Genomic DNA, 23,706 nt, shown 5'->3' with positions numbered 1-23,706 from the left:
ATGGGAGGAGTTCCCGGTTTCTCCGGCTGCATAGAGCACACCAGTGCTATCACACAGCTAATAAGTGAGGCAAAGAAAGGGAGGAAGGATCTCACTGTAGTTTGGCTCGACTTGGTCAACGCATACGGGTCCATTCCACACCAGCTCATCTATATAGCCCTACGACACTACCATGTGGACGGCCACATTCAGAAAATCATCAACAGTTACCTGGATGGAATCAAGCTCCGGTTTACTGTTGGTGACCAGCTAACCAGATGGCAGAAGTTGGAGAAGGGAATCGTTACCGGCTGCACGGTTTCCGTGGTGCTCTTCATCATGGGGATGAACCTGCTGATAAATGCTGCCCAACGTGAGACACGTGGACCAAAGACAGAGTCAGGAATCTATCTCCCATCTAGCAGAGGCTTCATGGATGACCTCACATTGACGACAACGACACACGTCCAAGCTAGATGGATGTTGACAGCCCTGACGGATGTCGCTTCATGGGGAAGAATGAAGTTCAAAGCAGCAAAATCCAGATCTCTTGCCATAAAGAAAGGACAGACAACAGAGAGGTTCAAACTCTACGTACAGAACGAAGAGATTCCTTCCAAAGTGACGAGTCCAATAAAATGCCTGGGCAAGTGGTTTGATGCAAGCCTACAAGATCGCGACAATGTCAAGAACTTAAAGCAACAGGTAGAGGAGGGTCTCAGGAAGATAGACCGCTGCGGACTACCCGGCAAGTTCAAAGCCTGGCTTTACCAGCATGCACTGCCCCAAAGACTAATCTGGCCGTTGATGCTTTACGAGGTACCCAGCACAACAGTGGAAGCCCTGAAGAGAATCACTAGTCGACACCTCAGGAAATGGCTAGGAGTTCCACCCAGCTTTACCAGTATTGGACTTTATGGGAAGAGCAACAAGTTACAGCTCCCGCTATCTTCACTGGTAGAAGAGTTCAAGACAGCAAAAGCAAGACTTGTGTTGACCTTGAGGGACTCTCCGGACGAGTTCATCCGTGAGGCAGGGATCCAAACCCGAACGAGCAGGAAATGGTCAGCGACAGAGTCTGTGAGCCAGGCAGAGAACGCGCTCAGGCACAAAGACATTGTCGGAGTGACTGCAGTTGGACGTGAAGGAATTGGTGCGAGAAAGGTGGTACTGTGGAGCCGATCAGACCAGAAAGAGAGGCAAGCGATGATTCAGTCTGAGGTCAGGAGGGCGGAAGAAAATGCCAGACAAGCAAGGGCTGTGGAGATGGGAGCGCATGGAGCATGGACCACGTGGAACACCGCAGACAGGAAGTTGACCTGGGGAGACATCTGGAAGTATGAGCCTTTTCGGTTTTCCTTTCTCCTCAAGTCTGTCTATGACCTACTACCATCCCCAGCGAACTTGTGCCGATGGGGACTCACAGCAGAGCCAAAATGCAGCCTGTGTGACAGAGTAGGCACCCTAGAGCATGTTCTGTCATCTTGTAGTACAGCACTGACACAGGGAAGATATAGATGGAGGCACGACTTGGTCCTCAGAGAGTTGGCTGACTGGCTAGAGAATGAAAGGAAGAAGGAACATGGTAATCTCCCCCGCCATGGGCACATCGCTTTTGTCAAATCGGGTGTGACCGTGAAGACACAGAAACCAACAAAAGCATCAATTCTTGATTGCTCTAGAGAATGGAAGATGGAAGTTGACCTTGATAGAAGACTTGTTTTCCCAAACGTGGTTCAGACGACCCTTCGACCAGATATTGTACTGTGGTCAGAGACAGGAAAGAACTCGTCACCTTAGAGCTGACAGTTCCATGGGAGGCAAGATGTGAAGAGGCCTACGAGCGGAAGAAGGCCAAGTACACAGAACTGACGGATCTGTGCAAGCAACAAGGCTGGCGAACTTGGCTATTTCCCGTGGAAGTTGGCGTTAGAGGATTCTGTTCCCAGTCCGTGCACAGGCTGATGACAGCATTAGGAACAACTGGCAGGGAGAGACGAGTGGCTATCCAGAGACTGAGCCAAGCAGCCGAACGGTCATCAAGCTGGCTGTGGCTGAGGCGAGAGGAGAAGAGCTGGAGGCAATCAACCAGCACACAGTGACTGATCACCACTGTGGGCCCACCGCTATCAGAATGTTCATGGAAGTAAAGGGCTGAAACATTCTAAGACGGCGGAAACCATGCTGATGATGTTGGTTGAGGAGCAGTCTTAAGACTGTATTTAAACTAATGATCATAAAATACCAATAAATAATGGGTTATATAATCAGAGAAATGTTTGCAGCTCAATACTTCAGAAAAGTGTCCGGTCAAATATTGTACTTAGCACATATTAAAATTACCTAAAACATAATTTATTTTTATATGATATTTTTATCAATAGTTCAATGGTTATTCTAGAAAACACAAATGACTAATTGCATACTTTGTCTATAAATAAGTATTTGTTATTTTAAAATATTTTTTAGAAAGTTGAGTATGCAAAAATTGCAGGATATAGGATCTATGATATCTGATAACTGAATAAATTAACATAACATATTTACATTTAGTTTTGATTAACACGTATGTACCTAATTTATAATGATGCGCTAAGTTCAAGAACTAAAACTAAATCCGTTCACAATCGTTTTGGAGAACGAAGGTACACCTACCCTAAAAATGAACATGTATATTTATTTCATTATGTATTTTTAAAGTACATGTTTTCATTTTGTACTTTGTATAACTATGTATGTTATCTAATCAACAGAATCAATTAACAACGTTATAATGTAAATATCCCTTATATGATTTTTGTTAGAGCCTAAATCCTCTAAAAGCCTACAAGTATAACATATAAATAACATCTGCCTTGAAAATATGGTGAATTATGTTTTCATTTGCTAAACGCCCTTTAAAATGTAATTATCATTATTTTATTGCTTATAAAAATTAAAACAAACGTGTATTATACCCACTTAAATGTGATTAAGAGTTTTATATAAACAATATTACATGGTGAATCTTAGAATTATTTCACCAACTCTTCTATAAAAATCTGACCTGCTGAAGAATAGGTATATTGGTAAATAAATTGTTCATTCCCACAATAAGCAATATTCTTTTATAATTATCACAACTTACTTTGTAAAATAACTCAGACAACCAATATTTGCATTTACACAGTTAAATCAAAGATTAATTTCTGTCTTTGGAAAGGCATGTGTGTTTCTACTGTTGACCGCTTAACCGTTGTATGCGATTGACGTTTCGTTGTTTGTGATGGTAGATATTTTCGGAGACGAAACAAAACATTTATGTCGTTCATACACACACTATAAACATTAAGAACAGAAGAAACGGCGTTTGTAAATATAAACATGTATCCTTACAGTTATGTATCATTATAATAATTCACGTCATGCGAACTTTGTGGCATAAGTTTAATCAAGGGATCCTAACGCCACACTCGACAGTACGGTGCTATTACATGTTTGCAAGTCAACACAAATTCAGTATTCAATGTTTAATTATGATATCTATAAAATACATATAACAAGTGAAACGAGATATCAAAGCTAAGGGTTGTTAGGCGTTGTTTCACATACATAAATACGTGGAATTGCTAGATTTTTTGTATGAAGAACCATTTCCAACTTCGAGGGGAGTTTATAATTTTGATGTGCGCTTAAAATATGCGAATAAAACACACACACACACACACACACAAACCTACATTCATACAATATTTCAAATACAGTTGACCAATATTGTCTTCTACAAGAATATGGCTATATGACCATTTGTATAGTGTATTGCTCATTATAATCTCATTCTTTTTTCACTTTTTTTCATACTACATTTGTATGTTTCAGATACCTCGATTATTTTGTATAAAAGATAAAGATTCTAGATACAATACTATAATCAATACTCATGTCAAATTAACTGTTTACTGATTTATAAATAACATCAAAATAAAAAATATGTTTTCTTTATTGTTTGATACAAATGTAATTGACTGTCAAAGAAATAAATTAAATGTATTTACAAAAATAACATTTGTTCGATTATGTTTATAAAGAAAATTCATTACATAATTGAAAAATAAATGCTTAAACAAACCTAAATCATCATTTGAACCGATTCAAACACAGTCAGACTTAATGTTTACTTGTATAGTTTGCAGCTTTTTCGAATGCGATTTTAACACTTTTCGCTAGAATATATCAAATTGGCTTTCTAAATATTACGTGGTCACAATATTAACATGTTGAACGCTTGTTTGGAATTTTAAACTATTATTTCTCTATTAATATCCGCTTATTGGTTAACAAAGTGATATAAAGGAGAATATATTGATTGAAGAATGAAAAGTTTGTTGTTTATAGTCATTTTGTTATGCATATCTTCTGTTTGATTTATTGAGCAAAATACCTTCATGTAATGTAAAAATAAAAATAAAATGTTGCAAAAAGGAAAAAAAAATATTGCTATGATTCCTGTTTAAGAACAATTCAACCAATATGCTTCCCATTTGTTGCAACAGGATTTTATCTTGAATTTATCAATGCCTATACAACGCTAAAAATCTGAAGATATTTTAGGTTATATGGAATGAAGCATATGTTGAACGTCCGCGTTTAAAACTCCATTAAGCGGGATAGTTTGATAACAATGAATCCAACTTGCATAAAGACCTAAAATATTACGATTTAAAACAATAAATTTTAAAGATTGTTATTATTACTCAAATTGTATGGTAAGAAATCTGGATTGAAATAAATAATTTGAATGGAGTAATTTACACAGCTTCCACCGGCTGACTTAATTTACGTAAAGTAAGACACTATTACCAACGCGCTTATATAATTATTGAAATGGTTCAATTATTCCGAATTAATTAAGATTATATTAAAATAAGTTGTTTCGTTTTTTTTTTTAATTTTCGTGTCAAACTCGAATGGCTACCATGCTTGGCAAATCCTTGATATGTGACGACAATGTATTTTTATAACACAGATTTCACGGAAAAAAGTAACACATTTGAAATAAAAAAGTATTGTCTTAATATGTCCACAATACCATTCATTTGGGATGTTAATGCGTTTAGCATAAGCAACTCGCTCATTGCACTCAAGCCTCATTTTACAATAATTAACAAACATTTGCTTCAAAAAGTTATTGTGTTTTATGGATATAAAACGCTAGTGGTTTCAGTAATAAAGATGTATTTAAAGGAGAAATGCGTTAATGATTAAATGTAAATCTATTCAATATATCGATTCCAGACAATCAAGTATATGCTGTTTGATAAGATAATTTATTAATACCAAATTATTTATTACAATTCATAACATACCGTATGGTATCATAAAACCATAAACCACAAATACTTTAAACAACTTGGCAGAAATCGATACTTTTATACAAAATAAACAAACTCATTTAACTAGGTAAATGAAAATGATTGTGTTATTACTCATCGTACAGTTCCATTACACGATATATCTGTTAAACAAAATCTGAGCGAATGTATGTTGATTTGAATGAGAAATCGAATCTATATCTCGATTTATGATGTATACTAAGAAACGATAAAGAATTAAAATGACGTTTTATACCAGTCTTCCAATTTAATAACATTGATTTAATTGAAATAATGACTTTATTCATTAAAGCAAAACTAAAATACAGATTGAACAACCAGTTAAGTAAATTTATCGTCTATTCGATCGTGTAATGTAAACAAAATATACACAAACCGAATAATAAGGTAGTAGTGATATTAAAGTACACAACGAACACGGTAAATACTTATCTATTTATTTATTAAGCCATTTAAGTCATTTAAGCTGTCATGTTTCATACAACTCATGCATGTAAATTACGATTGCTATTCTTTGAATGATCCAGCATCTCCAGCTCATAACCTCTCTTATCGGTAATAGCATATATAACGTTTCTTGTTGGCTTGAAAGCTATTTGTCAACCTCCGCCAGCGACCATCTTACTCATACATAGTGTGAACGGGTTATTCAAGTCCACTGGGTATTACAAAGTAAACCACCGTCAGAAGCCAGGTTCGCGATGGAGTTTATCTTCCTTCTGCACGACAACACCGTGTCACCAGACCCAACGAAGGACCCGTTGTCCCTCTATGTTGTCCTCAGTAATTGACTTCGACGTACCTTTCACGGTGTCATACATATACAATGTGTTCGTCCGCGTGCCTGTCAGTCAGCAGCAGCGTGTTCTTACACTGCACATACATGCAATAACTTTAAAGCGAGATTATACAATTTTGTCAAATATTTATTAATTTATAAAAAAATGTGTAAAAAAGCTTATTAAACACATATTTCAATATAAATTAAAATAAAAGTTAAGAAGAATATGTGTCGAAAAATGCGAAATAAGCCAGATACGCAATTCTGAAATCGAAAATGTCTGTACAGTCGAATTCGCCAGCATGTAAATCATGCATGTACGATATGAATCTAAATTTAGTTTAACGGTTCATTTTAAATTCCTGCAACGATATATATTCATACGACACACGAACACTAACTAAAAAGACGAATGCTTCGGTTGTTGTAGGAAAATATGTACGAAATATCTTCGTCACAATCGGCTTGGTGCGCTAATTTGTCTTTGCTACATTTTATGAAAATGTCTTCAATGTATAATTTGTCTTGCCCATATTGTGCTATTTCAACCTTGCACCATGATCACTCATCAATTTTATCAATATATTACAATTTAACACATATACAAATTCGTATAATCTCGCAGTAACCAGCCTTGTACGTCACTGTTTTGTCACTTTTAAGGAACTATTCGATTATCTGTGTTATGCAAGGATTTTTTTGATTATAAGAGCGTTTATGTTTCAACGTTACATTTGAACAAAACTAAAGAAACCTATTTCAGCATGTGATCATGAAAGTGGCCAGTTTTGCACATTTGAGCGTTATTTAATGCAAGCTAGTAAAGTTTTATTATCCAATGTTACATAGTAAGTATTAACCATTGCCTCTTACAGTTTTGAAGAATACGATTTTTAAAGTTTACATTTAAAAAATCTGTCGTAAGCTCCATTAACTCGCGTTTTAAGCTTATCGGAACAATTTATACAGCTCGGAAAGAGGGCGTCCCAAGGTTATTGATATAAAGTTTAACGAAAATCTAATCAGCGTTTTAGAAGATATCGTTCGAATTAAAGTTTATGAAATAAAGAAAGCCAAGGACGGGAAAAGGCAAACCAAATGTCAATGAGATCACGAAACCCATTTACAACAGTTTTACATAATCAGGCTCTGAGTAAAAAACAAGTATGTTAATCATAAAAACCTAAAAGAACTAATGCAAAAACACTAAATAAACAATGTTAAAGACATTAACGCACCATCTTACGCCCGTAAGCTCACAGAAAAATATAACGAATTCACACAAATGTATTTTGTTGATTTACATATGTATGCAAAAATAATGACTATGTCTATTACATGTCAATTTATTAACATTTCACTAAATAAAAGTATTTTCAGCATCATTATTCCTTTCTAAGCTGACTCCTTTTGCAGTGGTCTTATAAAAATACATTTATGAATATATATTCAAATCTTATCACTAACGTATTTCTCTCAATGCAAACACTATCAACATATAAAAAAGAGAAGAACTTTTATGACATTATCTGAAACAGAAATATCAAGCCTGAGTGTAAATAACCAACATGTTCATCTATAAGTTAATCCACGATGATTTTGCTAGAATTTATCCAAAACGCTGCATTAGATAAAAAATCGAAAACTCTCAATCTGCAAAATGTTATCAGAAAAAAACCTATTCAGACATTATCAACACTGATTTAACACATGAAAAGATAAGTCGATGACACAGTCAAATATGCACAGATAAATTGTAGGTGATTAAAGCGATGTTTACTGTTTGCCATACATGGTATTTGATATGTTACAACATTACATTTATACAAAACTAAATGCAAACACAATACGGCCGTAGCTCAGGATGTTTGTCAGCAATGCATTTCGGAGTGTCGTTATATTTATTTATTCTGCTACAAATATTTTGCCAGTCTTCACATCAATTGACACTGTAGCCTCGAAACGTCCTTCACCAGGTATCGTTTCAAATTTCAGTTGGAAATACTGTAATTCAGATTTTGTGTTATCAGAAAAATCAGCAATACGCCCGTCGTTGTCCTTACTTTGTTTGAATTTCAATACATGATCATTAGATATCAACTGAACCGCCGTAATAACCTGTTGAAGTTTAAGCTTATGACAGAGATGCGAGAAGTTAGCAAGCATCTTGTTGAATGAGTCAACAACATGTTTGGCGAGTGCATCCACGTTGCTGTCAGACGTGGATACGTTTTGCCAATTAAGGCAAGCACACCAGTGTGGTTCGATGCCAGCATCAGAACAGCTTCGCTCATTGGGGATCTTGGAAAACAGGGAATAGGATTTCCTATCCGTTGGCTCAAACGTGTTCGTCTCTTCAAGAATGTCCAAAAGTGTCTCGTAAATATCAAAAGGAGTGGTCAGGCGATCAACATTTTCAAGAAAATTTGTGTACTTGTTCGGATGGTCTTTTCGAAAATCGGGTGGAACAAATATACCGAAGTAAGGCATACGTTCCTCCAGCTTTCCTTGCTCGGTTTGTCTTAGCGCTCCGAACCTTGCACCATGATCACTCATCAATATTAAGAACGTGTTCTTGAAGAGATTTAATGATTTCATGTATTTAAACATCGCCACGTTTCCATCGTCTATTAGACCCACACACTCGCTTCCGTCATAAGTGTAGTCCGAAAAGAATCCAAACGAAAATATCGGAAGGCCTAAGTTAGTTCTCAGCGATTCCATCAACCAATCAAGAAAAACTGTGTGAGTTCCCTTGTTCCCGTGACAATGTCGCTTGTAATTAAGCTTTTCAATTTCTACTTGATATGGTCTCATATAATGGTGAACAGGCTGTTCTTTAAATCCAAGCATTCTGTATGTAAATGTCCCTATATAGGACATATCCTCGCCCCACTGTGTCACATATCCTCGTTTCTCGAACCGTTTCCAAACGAACTCCAATATTTCATCAACGGGCTTAGCATTCGTGTGCACTCGTCGCACTTCGGGGATTTCTGTTTCCTTTCTTCCGGTCAAGATTGGCATTAACGCTTGAGGTGTGCCGTCTCCAACGATGTTGTACTCATTAAGAATGTGACCTCCTAACTCGTTAACAAAGAACTCGTGGGTTTTAGGTAAAAATCGTTTCACCATGTTTCTCGACATTGAATCGAAACCGTACATAAATACATTATATTTTGCATTTGGGGGCTTCTGTGGTTCGTGCGCTTTGGTTCTTCTAGCGATGCCGACATGAATATTTGTGTACCTTTTTCCACTTAAAGATTTACACGAGGCTTTAAATGTATCCGTTACAATACCAGATCCGTTTTTAACATCTTTTATTATTTCCAGATATGTAGTATTGTCTTCATCGTTTACTATCGGCGTTAACTCACATTCAATTTTCCCTACAACCTTTTCGGCTTTCGAAGAAATATAAAACCGTCCACTATCTGTATATACCCAGTTCACATCGTCAGAACATTTCACGGGAACGCACGGTTTGAAAAAGTTCTTAAGTTGGTCAGTCCAGAGTGGTAAACGCATCCAGATCCTGTGGTGTTACTTCTACTCGCATTGAACAATCGTCCACGCAATTTTAGTAAGTTACTGATATATTTCCCTTTATCTTCACTGCTTCGTTCGAAAGACATAAAACTTCTGACAACATCATATTTTCTCTCACCAACTCCTACCAAGAAATATATGCTCACAAATATTATGAACGCTGCAAATAGTTTTAACCAAAAACGTGTCATTCGTCCTCTCATTCTACAGCACCAAAATGCCATTTCGATTGTTCGTACCTGTTAGGCTTTAGATCCAACTTTTGAAGCCTCGATAAAACAGCTATTAGTTCCCTTTATCGCATTTCCATCCGCATACGCTCGCACACTTGAAGCCCAGTGCGGCATTGTACAACCTGCCAATAAGAATGATGAATTGAAAATGTTAGCGAGACAACAACGGTTTTGTCAATAAAAGTGCGTTAACAGTGACTAAATGCAACTGATAAAAATTGAAAAAGAAATAATGCTGCTCCGGCGTGTTCGTGATTTGGGATTTGTTTAAATAATTTTCCTTAATTAAACCTAATAAGTCTGATCGACTTTAAACGATTTTATTGCATGAAAATGAATTCATAAATGCAAAAAATAATCCACAATAGATTAGCCAATAAAACCAAGTATGTAATGTACACTGCAGAACGACATGCAAAGCAAGTGATACATAAGTATAGAGCGTTTATATGCATATATTGTCTGTCGCATTTATTAGTTTTCAAATAAATGTTACGGGAGTCAGTTAACCCGTTCACAGTGCAGGATCAGGCACCATGGAGGCCCGTAGGCAGTGAAAGTTTGGTGACCCACGTTAAGGCCATTTGCCAAGTCATAAGAATAGACTAAGTAACTAAGTACAAACTTTTATTTCGTCATGGTCTCATGGGGCCCCTAAAAGTCGCGAGGCCCATAGGCAGTTGCCTTCTCTGCCTTATGGGTAATCCGAGACTGCCCGTTCACACTTTTCTGGGCAAGCTTTTCTGATCTTCGCCAATGTCCAACATTCAGTAAACGTGTTTTTTAAGTAAATTAACAACGTCTATGCCAGTTACTAGAAATAATTAATGACAATTAACCAGAAGTCAAGTGGTATAGTTATGCGCTCGAACTCAATGCACTCTGATTTACAGTTAATAGCTCGACCAAATTAGCTTTCCGGACCTATTGAAACGCATGGTTTAACGTTATCCGAGACTCATTACAAACCTTATCCGAGACTCATTGCAAACCTTATCCGAGACTCATTGCAAACCTTATCCGAAACTCATTGCAGACCTTATCCGAGACTCAATGCAAACCTTATCAGATACTCATTGCAAACCGTATCTGACACTCATTGCAAACCTTATCTGACACTCATTGCAAACCTTATCCGAGACTCATTGCAAACCTTATCCGAGACTCATTGCAAACCGTATCTGACACTCATTGCAAACTTTATCTGACACTCAGTGCAAACCTTATCTGACACTCATTGCAAACCTTATCTGCCACTCAGTGCAAACCTTATCCGAGACTCATTGCACACCTTATCTGACACTCATTGCAGACCTTACCGAGACTCATTGCAAACCTTATCAGAGACTCATTGCAAACCTTATCTGAGACGAGTTGCAAACCTTATCTGACACTCAGTGCAAACCTTATCCGAGACTCATTGCTAACCTTATCTGACATTCATTGCAAACCTTATCCGAGACTCATTGCAAACCTTATCCGAGACTCAGTGTAAACCTTATCTGAGACGAGTTGCAAACCTTATCTGACACTCAGTGCAAACCTTATCTGAGCCGAGTTGCAAACCTTATCCGAGACTCATTGCAAACCTTATCTGAGACGAGTTGCAAACCTTATCTAACACTCAGTGCAAACCTTATCTGAGACGAGTTGCAAACCTTATCCGAGACTCATTGCAAACCTTATCTGAGACGAGTTGCAAACCTTATCTGACACTCAGTGCAAACCTTATCTGAGACGAGTTGCAAACCTTATCCGAGACTCATTGCAAACCTTATCTGAGACGAGTTGCAAACCTTATCTAATACTCAGTACAAACCTTATCTGGGACGAGTTGCAAACCTTACCTGACACTCAGTGCAAACCTTATCTGAGACGAGTTGCAAATCTTATCCGAAACTCATTGCACACCTTATCTGAGACGAGTTGCAAACCTTAACTCACACTCAGTGCAAACCTTATCTGAGACGAGTTGCAAACCTTTTCCGAGACTCATTGCAAACCTAATTCGAGACTCAATGCAAACCTTATCAGATACTCATTGCAAACCTTATCTGACACTCAGTGCAAACCTTATCTGAGACGAGTTGCAAACCTTATCCGAGACTCATTGTACACCTTATCTGAAACGAGTTGCAAAACCTTATCTGACAATCAGTACAAACCTTATCTGAGACGAGTTGCAAACCTTATCCGAGACTCATTGCAAACCTTATCTGAGACGAGTTGCAAACCTTATCTGACACTCAGTGCAAACCTTATTCGAGACTCATTGCAAACCTTATCCGAGACTCATTGCAAACCTTATCAGATACTCATTGCAAACCGTATCTGACACTCATTGCAAACCTTATCCGAGACTCATTGCAAACTTTATCCGAGACTCATTGCAAACCGTATCTGACACTCATTGCTAACTTTATCTGACACTCAGTGCAAACCTTATCTGATACTCATTGCAAACCTTATCTGACACTCAGTGCAAACCTTTTCCGAGACTCATTGCACACCTTATCTGACACTCATTGCAGACCTTATCCGAGACTCATTGCAAACCTTATCAGGGGCTCATTGCAAACCTTATCTGAGACGAGTTGCAAACCTTATCTGACACTCAATGCAAACCTTATCCGAGACTCATTGCTAACCTTATCTGATATTCATTGCAAACCTTATCCGAGACTCATTGCAAACCTTATCCGAGACTCATTGTAAACCTTATCTGAGACGAGTTGCAAACCTTATCTGACACTCAGTGCAAACCTTATCTGAGACGAGTTGCAAACCTTATCCGAGACTCATTGCAAACCTTATCTGAGACGAGTTGCAAACCTTATCTGACACTCAGTGCAAACCTTATCTGAGACGAGTTGCAAACCTTATCTGACACTCAGTGCAAACCTTATCTGAGACGAGTTGCAAACCTTATCTGACACTCAGTGCAAACCTTATCTGAGACGAGTTGCAAACCTTATCCGAGACTCATTGCACACCTTATCTGAGACGAGTTGCAAACCTTAACTGACACTCAGTGCAAACCTTATCTGAGACGAGTTGCAAACCTTATCCGAGACTCATTGCAAACCTTATCTGAGACGAGTTGCAAACCTTATCTGACACTCATTGCACACCTTATCTGAGACGAGTTGCAAACCTTATCCGAGACTCATTGCAAACATTATCTGAGACGAGTTGCAAACCTTATCTGACACTCAGTGCAAACTTTTTCTGAGACGAGTTGCAAACCTTATCCGAGACTCATTGCAAACCTTATCTGAGACGAGTTGCAAACCTTATCTGACACTCAGTGCAAACCTTATCTGAGACGAGTTGCAAACCTTATCTGACACACAGTGCAAACCTTATCTGAGACGAGTTGCAAACCTTATCCGAGACTCATTGCACACCTTATCTGAGACGAGTTGCAAACCTTCACTGACACTCAGTGCAAACCTTATCTGAGACGAGTTGCAAACCTTATCCGAGACTCATTGCAAACCTTATCTGAGACGAGTTGCAAACCTTATCTGACACTCAGTGCAAACCTTATCTAAGACGAGTTGCAAACCTTTTCCGAGACGCATTGCAAACCTTATCTGAGACTCATTGCAAACCTTATCTGAGGCGCACGGTAATCAAGACACACGATAAACAATGTATAATTACGCATGGTAAAACGTTAACTGAAACACACGGTAAACCCCTTTTTAAAATGCCAGGTGAAACATTATCGAGACGAAATGTAAAACCATATTCGTGCTTTTATTAGTTGGTCGCGTTAGCGGCCGACTTAATTTACAGAACATGTTTTTTCAAATCAGTATGTGCTTAGCTTGTTTAGCTACGCTAATGACAGTAAATCACTATGCTATGAACGATTACCACTGCCTGACGCACTGCAGACAACGAATGCTTAGGAGCGTCTGCTCTACTACTGCAGTGTGCATTTACCAGCTTGTAAGACGACATTGGCCAGTCTAGTGTTTATCATTGAAATCTGTACATATTGGCTGCGTTCAGGGAAACGGGGCTTAATGCATGTCAAATAAGATTAGCCAGTGTACAGTGATTAGCCTGTGAAATGCGCACAAGCTAATCAGGACGACAACAGCGAACAATTTCAGTGCCTTCAGCGCTTTGATATATCACGGTTTCGAAGTCATCGGTCGCTTGCGAATCTCAACATTAACTTTGCGCTGTTGCACCATCGATTAAATATATTTTTGTTCACACCAAGGTGTATATCGCCTGTGCTCGGTTAATTGTCCTTTAAAGAAGGCTTTGAAAATAATAATACAACGCACATGCATGGGTATAATCATTATATTTCGTTTTTTGAATGACTGCCTTGCAATAATTTCACAAATAACTTAGGGTTATTACGCGATAATATGAACTTATTTCTTTTTGATGTTTTATGCGTTTGCTTTTAAGCCGAACACATTTTTTCAACTTTCAACGGAGTGAAACATCGCGTTGATGCGCTATTAGGTCATAATTCACTCAAAACTACCGTAATGCTTTGCCTGTTTAGCTACGTAATAGTATTTCCCCACCCCTGCTTGTCATAGCAATTGCAATTAATATATTAAGACTGCTTTTTAAACTTTTAACCACGCCATGCGAAAATGGGTTTCATGACATATGCGGAAAACGTAGCTACAAACCAAGCTTCAGTCGCGCAGTCTGATCATGGCCTTCGGAACTCACCGGCAAACGAAAGATTCGTCACGCAAATCAATACGAAAATGTTACATTGTAAATACTTAGTTTGATATTTAATTATTTTGTGATATAATATGATAATCATCAACACTAGCTACATTATTGGCATGTACGGCATGTACAATTTTCTAGTACGTAAATAGGACAATAACTTCCTAAAACAATTTGCTAGTGTTCACCTCATAAAGATTCAGCTAACATGAACACATTTTCATCAAATTTATATGTCCAATACATGTATGTCCAATAGTGTCCAATATACGACATTCATAGAATATTTTGTGAAAACGGACACTACATGTAATAACAAATAAAATAACATCCTATTCAAGGTAATTTGACATTACTTTTAACAGAGTGAAGTATTTCCTGTCCTTGCAGCAACGATCATTGACATTTTAATGTGCCTAGTAGTGGGATATGAAAAAGGTCACGTGTGCGCATTATCCAATCAGAATGCTGCCTCGACTTCAAAATGAAAGATAATTCAATTTTTTGAGTGCAACACATAAAAATGCACATGTTCATTCCATGAGAATCATGCATCCAATTCAGATCATCAATTAAAAATATCTCAAACAGATAATAGCAATTTCATTTGTTTAACGTGATATGTTAAATGAAAGGGAAGTAACTTCAAAGAACATCATTTGAACAGATCGATGTTACAATATGCGCTTGTCCACCCAAGTGTTGCAACATACTTTTATAACTTTTCATCAAACTGGAATCAATCGTATTCAAGATTTTGCCTGGAAACGAATTATTATTCAAAGGCAATAAAGCTTTGAACAAACATTATAGAGGAAAGGTTGACTATATGAGCGTACCCAATCTATACAAAAATAAACATGAGTCGTGCTCTGTGAAAAGCGGGCTTAATGCATGTGCGTAACGTGTCGTCCCAGATTAGCCTTTGCAGTCCGCACAGGCTAATCTGGGACGACACTTTCCGCAAAAACTTTATTTTTGCTAAGAAAAGACTTTCTTGAAACGAAAAATATCATTTAAGCGGAAAGTGTAGTCCCTGATTAGCCTGTGTGAACTTCACCGGCTAATCTGGGACGACACTACGCACAAACATTAAACCCCATTTTCAGAGACCACGGCTCATATATATTAAAAAATATTGTATAAAAAGTGTTATCACATTCGGATCTATAGTTCACCTGTTTGTGAAATGAAATTTCCTGTAATTAAAACAAATTCCATTATTCCACGAACATTCATTGAAGCGGAATTACCATACAAAATGCGCAGTTCGGTCTATATGGATGCTTCATATAGAATTTCATCAAATTGTGCATGTGCTTTATATATATATCTGTCATCAAAACGTTTTCTCTACATGTTTATACGTTCAACATGTTCGAAATGCTAAAATCGTGCAATACGGAAACCGTTCATTCACTTAGGAAACCGCTTAGAATCTTAAGGCAAATTTTAGGGTGTTCATACACAATTATTTGGGTTTCTTCAGAATATAAAAAGCAAACAACATATTCAGTTATGAAAATACCTTGTAAATCACGCGACATTCCTGTATACCGCGAGTACCATCCTACGTTGTCAGTAATATTCCATATTCACACTTGCTTCCTTAAAACCACGAAATCAAAATAAAATGAACATCACTCAACAGCAGACATGAGAATCGTTTCTTATAAATGACAGTTAAGGAAACTTGGCGATTCAACGAATTTGCTTGTTGATAAGAAGTTTTATGAAAATCTTATCAGCGTTTTAGAAGTTTTCGTTCGAATTGAAGTTTATGCAAGAAGGAAAGCCAAGGACAGGGAAAAGACAAACCAAATGTCAATGAGATAACGAAATCCACTTATAACAGTTGTACATAATCAGGCTCTGAGTACAAAAATAGTATTTAATTCATAACAACCTAAAAGAACTAATGCAAAAAGATAACATAAACAATTTAAAAGACATTGACGCATCAGCTTACGCCCGTAAGTACATAGAAAAATAAAACGAATTCACACAAATGTATACTGTTGATTTACATATATATGCAAAAATAATGCTTATGCTATAAATGTCTATTACATGTCAATTTATTAACTTTTCACTAAATAAAAGTATTGCCATTATCATAATTCCTTTCTAGGCTGACAACTTTTGCAGTGGTCTTATAAAAATACATTTATTAATATATACTCAAATCTTAACACTAACGTAATTCTCTCAATGCAAACACTACCAACATATTAAAAAGAAACGAATTTATGACCTTATCTGAAACAGAAATATCAAGCCTGAGTGTAAATAACCAACATGTTCATCTATAAGATAAAGCCACACACCTTATTTGGCATTGTAAATTTAAGTATAAATAAGAAACATATGTTATCTATGCCAATTAGAATATATCTGGTGGTTACAAGGTATAAATCCGTCTTTTTGCGCTTTAAAACTAATCGCGTTTGTCGAAATGGACGAGTACGTCTAGAAATCCTACCTTCGGTTTTAAAAGCGGTACCGTTTGAAAAATAATAAATTACTTGCTAACTAGGCTATAATTTTAATGACAATTTTGCACACTTTCAAACTGCATCTATATGTATTGATTAACATGTATTTCATTTCAAAGTCAGAGGCAAGGTGTGTGGCTTAAATCGACGATGGTTTTGCTAGACACTAGTTTATCCAAAACGCTGCATAAGTTAAAAAAGCGAACACTCTCAATCTGCAAAATGTTATCAGAAAAAACTCTTCAGACATTATCAACGCTGATTTAAAGGGGCTTTTTCACGTTTTGATAAATTGACAAAATAAAAAAAAAGTGTTTCAGGTTCTCAAATTTTCGTTGTAGTTGTGATATTTATGAGGAAACAGTAATACTAAACATTTACCATGCTCATAAATATCCATTATCTGCATCTTTTGCCAATTCAAAAACCTGAAAATTATAAATCGTTATGTTTTGTGACACTACGAGGATTGCTTTTATAAAGTATAAAATACATCACTCATTGTATAAGCATGGCCGAGTGGTCCAAGTGTTAGAGTTTTACTCCAGAGGTCAGTGGTTCGATCCAGTTGAGGGTTACTCTTTTACTTTCTTTATCTTATTCTTGTGTTTTTTTAATGGAGCTTCTTAGATCCAATGTTTACATTTGTTAATATAAAGCATTTAATTGCAAACTTCAATATCTTCCAAAATCTGTGAAAAGGACCCTTTAACACATGAAAAGATAAGTCGATAGCACACTCAAATATGCCCAGATAGATTGTAGGTGATTATAGCGACGTTTACTTTTTGCAATACATGGTATTTGATATGTTGCAAAACGTTACATTTATGCAAAACTAAATGCAAACACAATACGGCCGTAGCTCAGGATGTTTGTCAGCAATGCATTTCGGAGCGTCGTTATATTTATTTATTCTGCTGATATCATATTTTCCTACAAATATTTTGCCAGTCTTCACATCAATTGACACGGTAGCCTCGAAACGTCCTTCACCAGGCATCGTTTCAAATTTCAGTTGGAAATACTGTAATTCAGATTTTGTATTATCAGAAAAATCAGCAATACGCCCGTCATTGTCCTTACTTTGTTTGAATTTCAATACATGATCATTGGATATCAACTGAACTGCCGTAATAACCTGTTGAAGTATAAGCTTGTGGCAGAGATGAGAGAAGTTAGCAAGCATCTTGTTGAATGACTCAACAATATGTTCAGCGAGTGCAGCCACGATGCTGTCAGACGTGGATACGTTTTGCCAATTAAGGCAAGCACACCAGTGTGGTTCGATGCCAGCATCAGAACAGCTTCGCTGTTTGGGGATCTTGGAAAAGAGGGAATATGATTTCCTGTCGGTTGGCTCAAACGTGTTCGTCTCTTCAAGAATGTCCAAAAGTGTCTCGTAAATATCAAAAGGAGTGGTCAAGCGATCAACACTTTCAAGAAAATTGGTGTACTTGTTCGGATGGTCTTTTCGAAAATCGGGTGGAACAAATATACCGAAGTAAGGCATACGTTCCTCCAGCTTTCCTTGCTCGGTTTGTCTCAGCGCTCCGAACCTTGCACCATGATCACTCATCAATATTATGAACGTGTTCTTGAAGAGATTTAATGATTTCATGTATTTAAACATCGCCACGTTACCATCGTCTATTAGACCCACACACTCGCTTCCATCATGAGTGTAATCCGAAAAGAATCCAAACGAAAATATCGGAAGGCCTAAGTTAGTTCTCAGCGATTCCATCAACCAATCAAGAAAAACTGTGTGCGTTCCCTTGTTCCCGTGACAATGTCGCTTGTTATTAAGCTTTTCAATTTCTACTTGATATGGTCTCATATAATGGTGAACAGGCTGTTCTTTAAATCCAAGCATTCTGTATGTAAATGTCCCTATATAGGACATATCCTCACCCCACTGTGTCACATATCCTCGTTTCTCGAACCGTTTCCAAACGAATTCCAATATTTCATCAACCGGCTTAGCATTCGTGTGCCCTCGTCGCACTTCGGGGATTTCCGTCTCCTTTCTTCCGGTCAAGATCGGCATTAACGCTTGAGGGGTACCGTCTCCAACGATGTTATATTCATTAAGAATGTGACCTCCCAACTCGTTAACAAAGAATTCGTGGGTTTTAGGTAAAAATCGTTTCACCATGTTCCTCGACATTGAATCGAAACCGTACATAAATACATTGTATTTTGCATTTGGGGGCTTCTGTTGTTCGTTCGTTTTGCTTCTTCCAGCAATGCCGACATGAATATTTGTGTAACTTTTTCCACTTGAGGATGTACACGAGGATTTAAATGTATCCGTTACAAGACCAGATCCGTTTTTAACATCTTTAATTGTTTCCAGATATTTAGTGTTGTCTTCATCGTTTACTATCGGCGTTAACTCGCATTCAATTTTCCCTACAACCTTTTCGGCTTGCGAAGAAATATAAAACCGTCCACTATCTGTATAAACCCAGTTCACATCGTCAGAACATTTCACGGGAACGCACGGTTTGAAATAGTTCTTAAGTTGGTCAGTCCAGAGTGGTAAATTTGGATGAACGCATCCAGATCCTGCTGTGTTACTTCTACTCGCATCCAACCATGGTCCACGCAATTTGAGTAAGTTACTGATATATTTCCTTTTATCTTCACTGCTTCGTTCGAAAGACATAAAACTTCTGACAATATCATATTTTCTCTCACCCCGGAGACCAACTCCGGCCAAGAAATATATGCTCACAAATATTATGGACGCTGCAAGTAGTTTTAACCACAAACTTGTCATTCGTCCCCTCTTTCTACAGCACCAAAATGCCATTTTGATTGTTCGTACTCGTAGGCTTTAGATCCAACTTTTGAAGCCTCAATAAAACAGCTATGCTATCAGTTCCCGTTATAGCATTTCCATTCGCATCCGCTCGCACGCTTGGAGTACTGTGCAGTATTGTGCAACCTGCCAATAAGAAAGATTAATTGAAAACTTAAGCGAGATAACAAAGGTTTTGTCAATAAATGTGCGTTTACAGTGACTAAATGCAACTGATAAAAATTGAATAAGGAATAATGCTGCGAGCGTTTTCGATAAAAGGGTGATGTTTAAATGACTTTCCTTCCTTTAACGTAGTAAGTCTTATCGACTTAAAACGATTTAATTGCATAAAAATTAATTAATAAATGCAAAAAATAAATAAACAATTACAATATATTAGCCAATAAAACCAAGAATGTACTGTACACTGCAGAACGACATATAAAGCAAGTGATACTTAATACTTAGAGTAAACAGCGTTTGTATGAATAGTTTGTGTGTCGCATTTATCAGTGTTTGGACAAATAAATGTAACAGGAGTCAGTTAACCCGTTCACAGTGCAGGATCGGGTACCGTTGAGGCCCATAGGCAGTGAAACTTTTGTGACGCACGTCAAGGCCACTTGTCAAGTCATAAGAATAGACTAAGTAACTAAGTCATTTTCATTTCGTCAAGGTCTCATGAGGCCCCTAAAAGTCGCGAGGCCCATAGGCTGTTGCCTAATGGGTAATCAGAGACTGCCCGTTCACACGTTTTTTGGGCAAGCTTCTCTGATCTACGCCGTTCTCCAACACTCAGTGAATGTGTTTTTGAACTTAATAAACAACGTCTTCGCCAGTAACTAGAAATAGTTTATGACAATTAATCAGAAAATTCACGTGGTATAGTCATGCGCTCGAACTTAAGACGCTCAGATTGATAAACTTAGCATTCCGGACCTATTGTAACGCATGGTTTAAAGTAATTCGTGACGCATGGAAAAACCTTATCCGAGACTCATTGCAAACCTTATCTAAGGTGCATGGCAATCAATACACACGATAAACATTGTATATTGACGCATGGTAAAACGTTAACTGAAACACACGGTAAAACCCCTTTTTTGAGATGCCAGGTGAAACATTATCGAGACGAAATGTAAAACCATATTCGTGCTTTTATATATCAAGGTTTCGATGTCGTCGGTCGCTTGCAAATCACCACATGAACTTTGCGCTATTGCATCATCGGTTATATATTTTTGTTCACACCTAGGTGTATGTCGCCTGTGCTCGGCTAATTGTCCTTTAAAGAAGGCTTTGAATATAATAATACAACGCACGTGCCTGTGTATAATCATTATATTTCGTTTTTTGAATGACCGCCTTGCAATAATTTCACAAATAACGTAGGATTATTACGCGATAATATAAACTTATTTCTTTTTGACGTTTTATGTGTTTGCTTTTAAGCCGAAAACATATTTTTCAAGTTTCAACGGAGTGAAACATCGCTTTGATGCTCTATTAGGTCATAATTCACTCAAAACTTCCGAAATGCTTTGCCTGTTTAGCTACGTTATATTATCTCCCCACCCCTGCTTGTCATAAGAAGTGCAATTACTATATTAAGCCTCTTTCTAAACTTTGAACCACGTCATGCGAAAATGGGTTTTATGACATATGCGGAAAACGTAGCTACAAACCAAGCTTCAGTCGCGCAGTCTGATCATGGCCTTCGGAACACACAGGTAAACGAATGATTCGTCACGCAAATCAATACAAAATATGTAACATAGTAAATACTTAGTTGGATTTTTTGGATATAATTGGATTATCATCAACACTAGCTACATTGTTGGTATGTACGGCATGTACAATTTCCTAGAACGTAAATAGGGCAATAACTTTCAAAAAAAAATTGATAATGTTCACCTTATAATTATGCAGCCTAAATGTATTGTATTTATTGTATTTATTTTTGACCTTGCGGTCAAGGATAACCCATGAAAGTGCAAGCACTTATTTCCAATGGGGTCCTTTGGTTTTTGCTGAAGAGACAGCAAGCAGAAGAGACAGTATTGGGATACAAGGAATCCGGGTGCGATACCCTAGCTCTTTGCGAATAGATACCTTGGTTCTTTTACGTGCTCAGTGTATAGCACCGATACACGCGAGAATTACCTGGGTTTCATACCAGTACATCTCTAGTTGGGTGGGAAACACTTGAAGCATTTCTGATATTTCCAGTGCCCCGGCCGGGATTTGAACCGGGGACCTCTGGAATGGTAGACCAGAGTGTTACCACTCGACCACCGCACCACCCTATGGACATATTTTCTTCAAATTTATAGGTCCAATAGTGTCCAATATACGACATTCATAGAATACTTTGTATAAACGGACACTACATGTAATAACAAATAAAATGACATTCTATTCAAGGTAATTTGACATTACATTTAACAGAGTAAAGTATTTCCTGGCCTTGCAGCAAAGACCATTGACATTTATTTTAATGTGCCTAGTAGTGATAAAAGGTCACGTGCGCGCATTATCCAATCAGAATTCTGCCTCGACTTCTAAATGAAAGATAATTCAATTTTTTGAGTGGAACACATAAAAAAATGCACATGTTCATTCAATGAGAATCATGCATCTAATTCAGATTATCAATTAAAAATATCTCAAACAGATAATAGCAATTTTATTTGTTTAACGTGATATGTTAAATGAAAGGGAAGTAACTTCAAAGAACATCATATGAACAGATCGATGTTACAATATGCGCTTGTCCACCCAAGTGTTGCAACATACTTTTATAACTTTTCATCAAACTGGAATCAATCGTATTCAAGATTTTGCCTGGAAACGAATTATTATTCAAAGGCAATAAAGCCTTGAACAAACATTATAGAGGAAAGGTTGACTGTATGAGTGTACCCAACCTATACAAAAATAAACATGAGCCGTGCTCTGTGAAAAGCGGGTTTAATGCATGTGCGTAACGTGTCGTCCCAGATTAGCCTTTGCAGTCCGCACAGGCTAATCTGGAACAACACTTTCCGCAAAAACTTTATTTTTGCTAAGAAAAGACTTTCTTGAAACGAAAAATATCATTTAAGCGGAAAGTGTAGTCCCTGATTAGCCTGTGTGAACTTCACCGGCTAATCTGGGACGACACTACGCACATCCAATAAACCCCATTTTCACAGACCACGGCTCATATATATTAAAAAATATTGTATAAAAAGTGTTATCACATTCGGATCTATAGTTCAACTGTTTGTGAAATGAAATTTCCTGTAATTAAACAAATTCCATTATTCCACGAACATTCATTGAAGCGGAATGACCATACAAAATGCGCAGTTCGGTCTATATGGATGCTTCATATAGAATTTCATCAAATTGTGCATGTGCTTTATATATATATCTGTCATCAAAACGTTTTCTCTACATGTTTATAAGTTCAACATGTTCGAAATGCTAAAATCGTGCAATACGGAGACCGTTCATTTACTTAGGAAACCGCTTAGAATCTTAAGGCAAATTTTAGGGTGTTCATACACAATTATTTGGGTTTCTGCAGAATATAAAAAGCAAACAACATATTCAGTTATGAAAATACCTTGTAAATCACGCGACATTCCTGTATACCGCGAGTACCATCCTACGTTGTCAGTAATATTCCATATTCACACTTGCTTCCTTAAAACCACGAAATCAAAATAAAATGAACATCACTCAACAGCAGACATGAGAATCGTTTCTTATAAATGACAGTTAA

At 37.2% G+C, this 23,706-nt stretch overlaps 2 protein-coding genes across 4 annotated transcripts; one reads left to right on the top strand and one right to left on the bottom strand.

Moving 5' to 3' along the window:
* Positions 1–2,081, top strand: LOC127851169 (uncharacterized). Its single transcript, XM_052384790.1, has 2 exons — positions 1–1,564; positions 1,720–2,081. The coding sequence occupies exons 1-2, from the start codon at positions 1–3 to the stop codon at positions 2,079–2,081; spliced, it is 1,926 nt and encodes a 641-aa protein (XP_052240750.1).
* Positions 2,082–7,886: 5,805 nt separating this feature from the next.
* LOC127850536 (uncharacterized) lies at positions 7,887–23,706 on the bottom strand. Of its 3 annotated transcripts, none has more exons than XR_008035341.1 (2): positions 16,162–20,077; positions 7,887–10,039 (listed from the first exon to the last, which is right to left on the bottom strand). XR_008035341.1 is itself a non-coding variant. In XM_052383652.1 (2 exons), exon 2 carries the CDS (start codon positions 9,661–9,663, stop codon positions 8,038–8,040), a length of 1,626 nt encoding a protein of 541 aa, XP_052239612.1. In that variant the 5' UTR covers positions 9,664–10,039; positions 23,548–23,706; the 3' UTR covers positions 7,887–8,037. The 3 variants fall into 3 exon arrangements, 2 of the variants coding, with proteins under 2 accessions (XP_052239612.1, XP_052239611.1); XM_052383652.1 differs by lacking the exon at positions 16,162–20,077 and adding an exon at positions 23,548–23,706; XM_052383651.1 differs by having other exon boundaries at positions 7,887–9,531; positions 19,551–20,077.

The sequence above is a fragment of the Dreissena polymorpha genome, chromosome 11 (assembly GCF_020536995.1).
Source record: "Dreissena polymorpha isolate Duluth1 chromosome 11, UMN_Dpol_1.0, whole genome shotgun sequence".
Lineage (NCBI taxonomy): Eukaryota > Metazoa > Mollusca > Bivalvia > Myida > Dreissenidae > Dreissena > Dreissena polymorpha.
This window is presented reverse-complemented; position numbering and strand designations above follow the sequence as displayed.

What these genes read in the sequence shown, in the direction of transcription:
- LOC127850536 (XM_052383651.1), bottom strand. Translation starts at nt 19,946, where the DNA reads ATGGCATTTTGGTGCTGTAGAAAGAGGGGACGAATGACAAGTTTGTGG. An exon ending in TTTCTTCGCAAGCCGAAAAG is followed by an intron (nt 9,532 to 19,550) that starts GTTGTAGGGAAA and finishes AAAGCCGAAAAG; the next exon opens with GTTGTAGGGAAAATTGAATG.
- LOC127851169 (XM_052384790.1), top strand. Translation starts at nt 1, where the DNA reads ATGGGAGGAGTTCCCGGTTTCTCCGGCTGCATAGAGCACACCAGTGCT. An exon ending in TGAAAGGAAGAAGGAACATG is followed by an intron (nt 1,565 to 1,719) that starts GTAATCTCCCCC and finishes AACGTGGTTCAG; the next exon opens with ACGACCCTTCGACCAGATAT.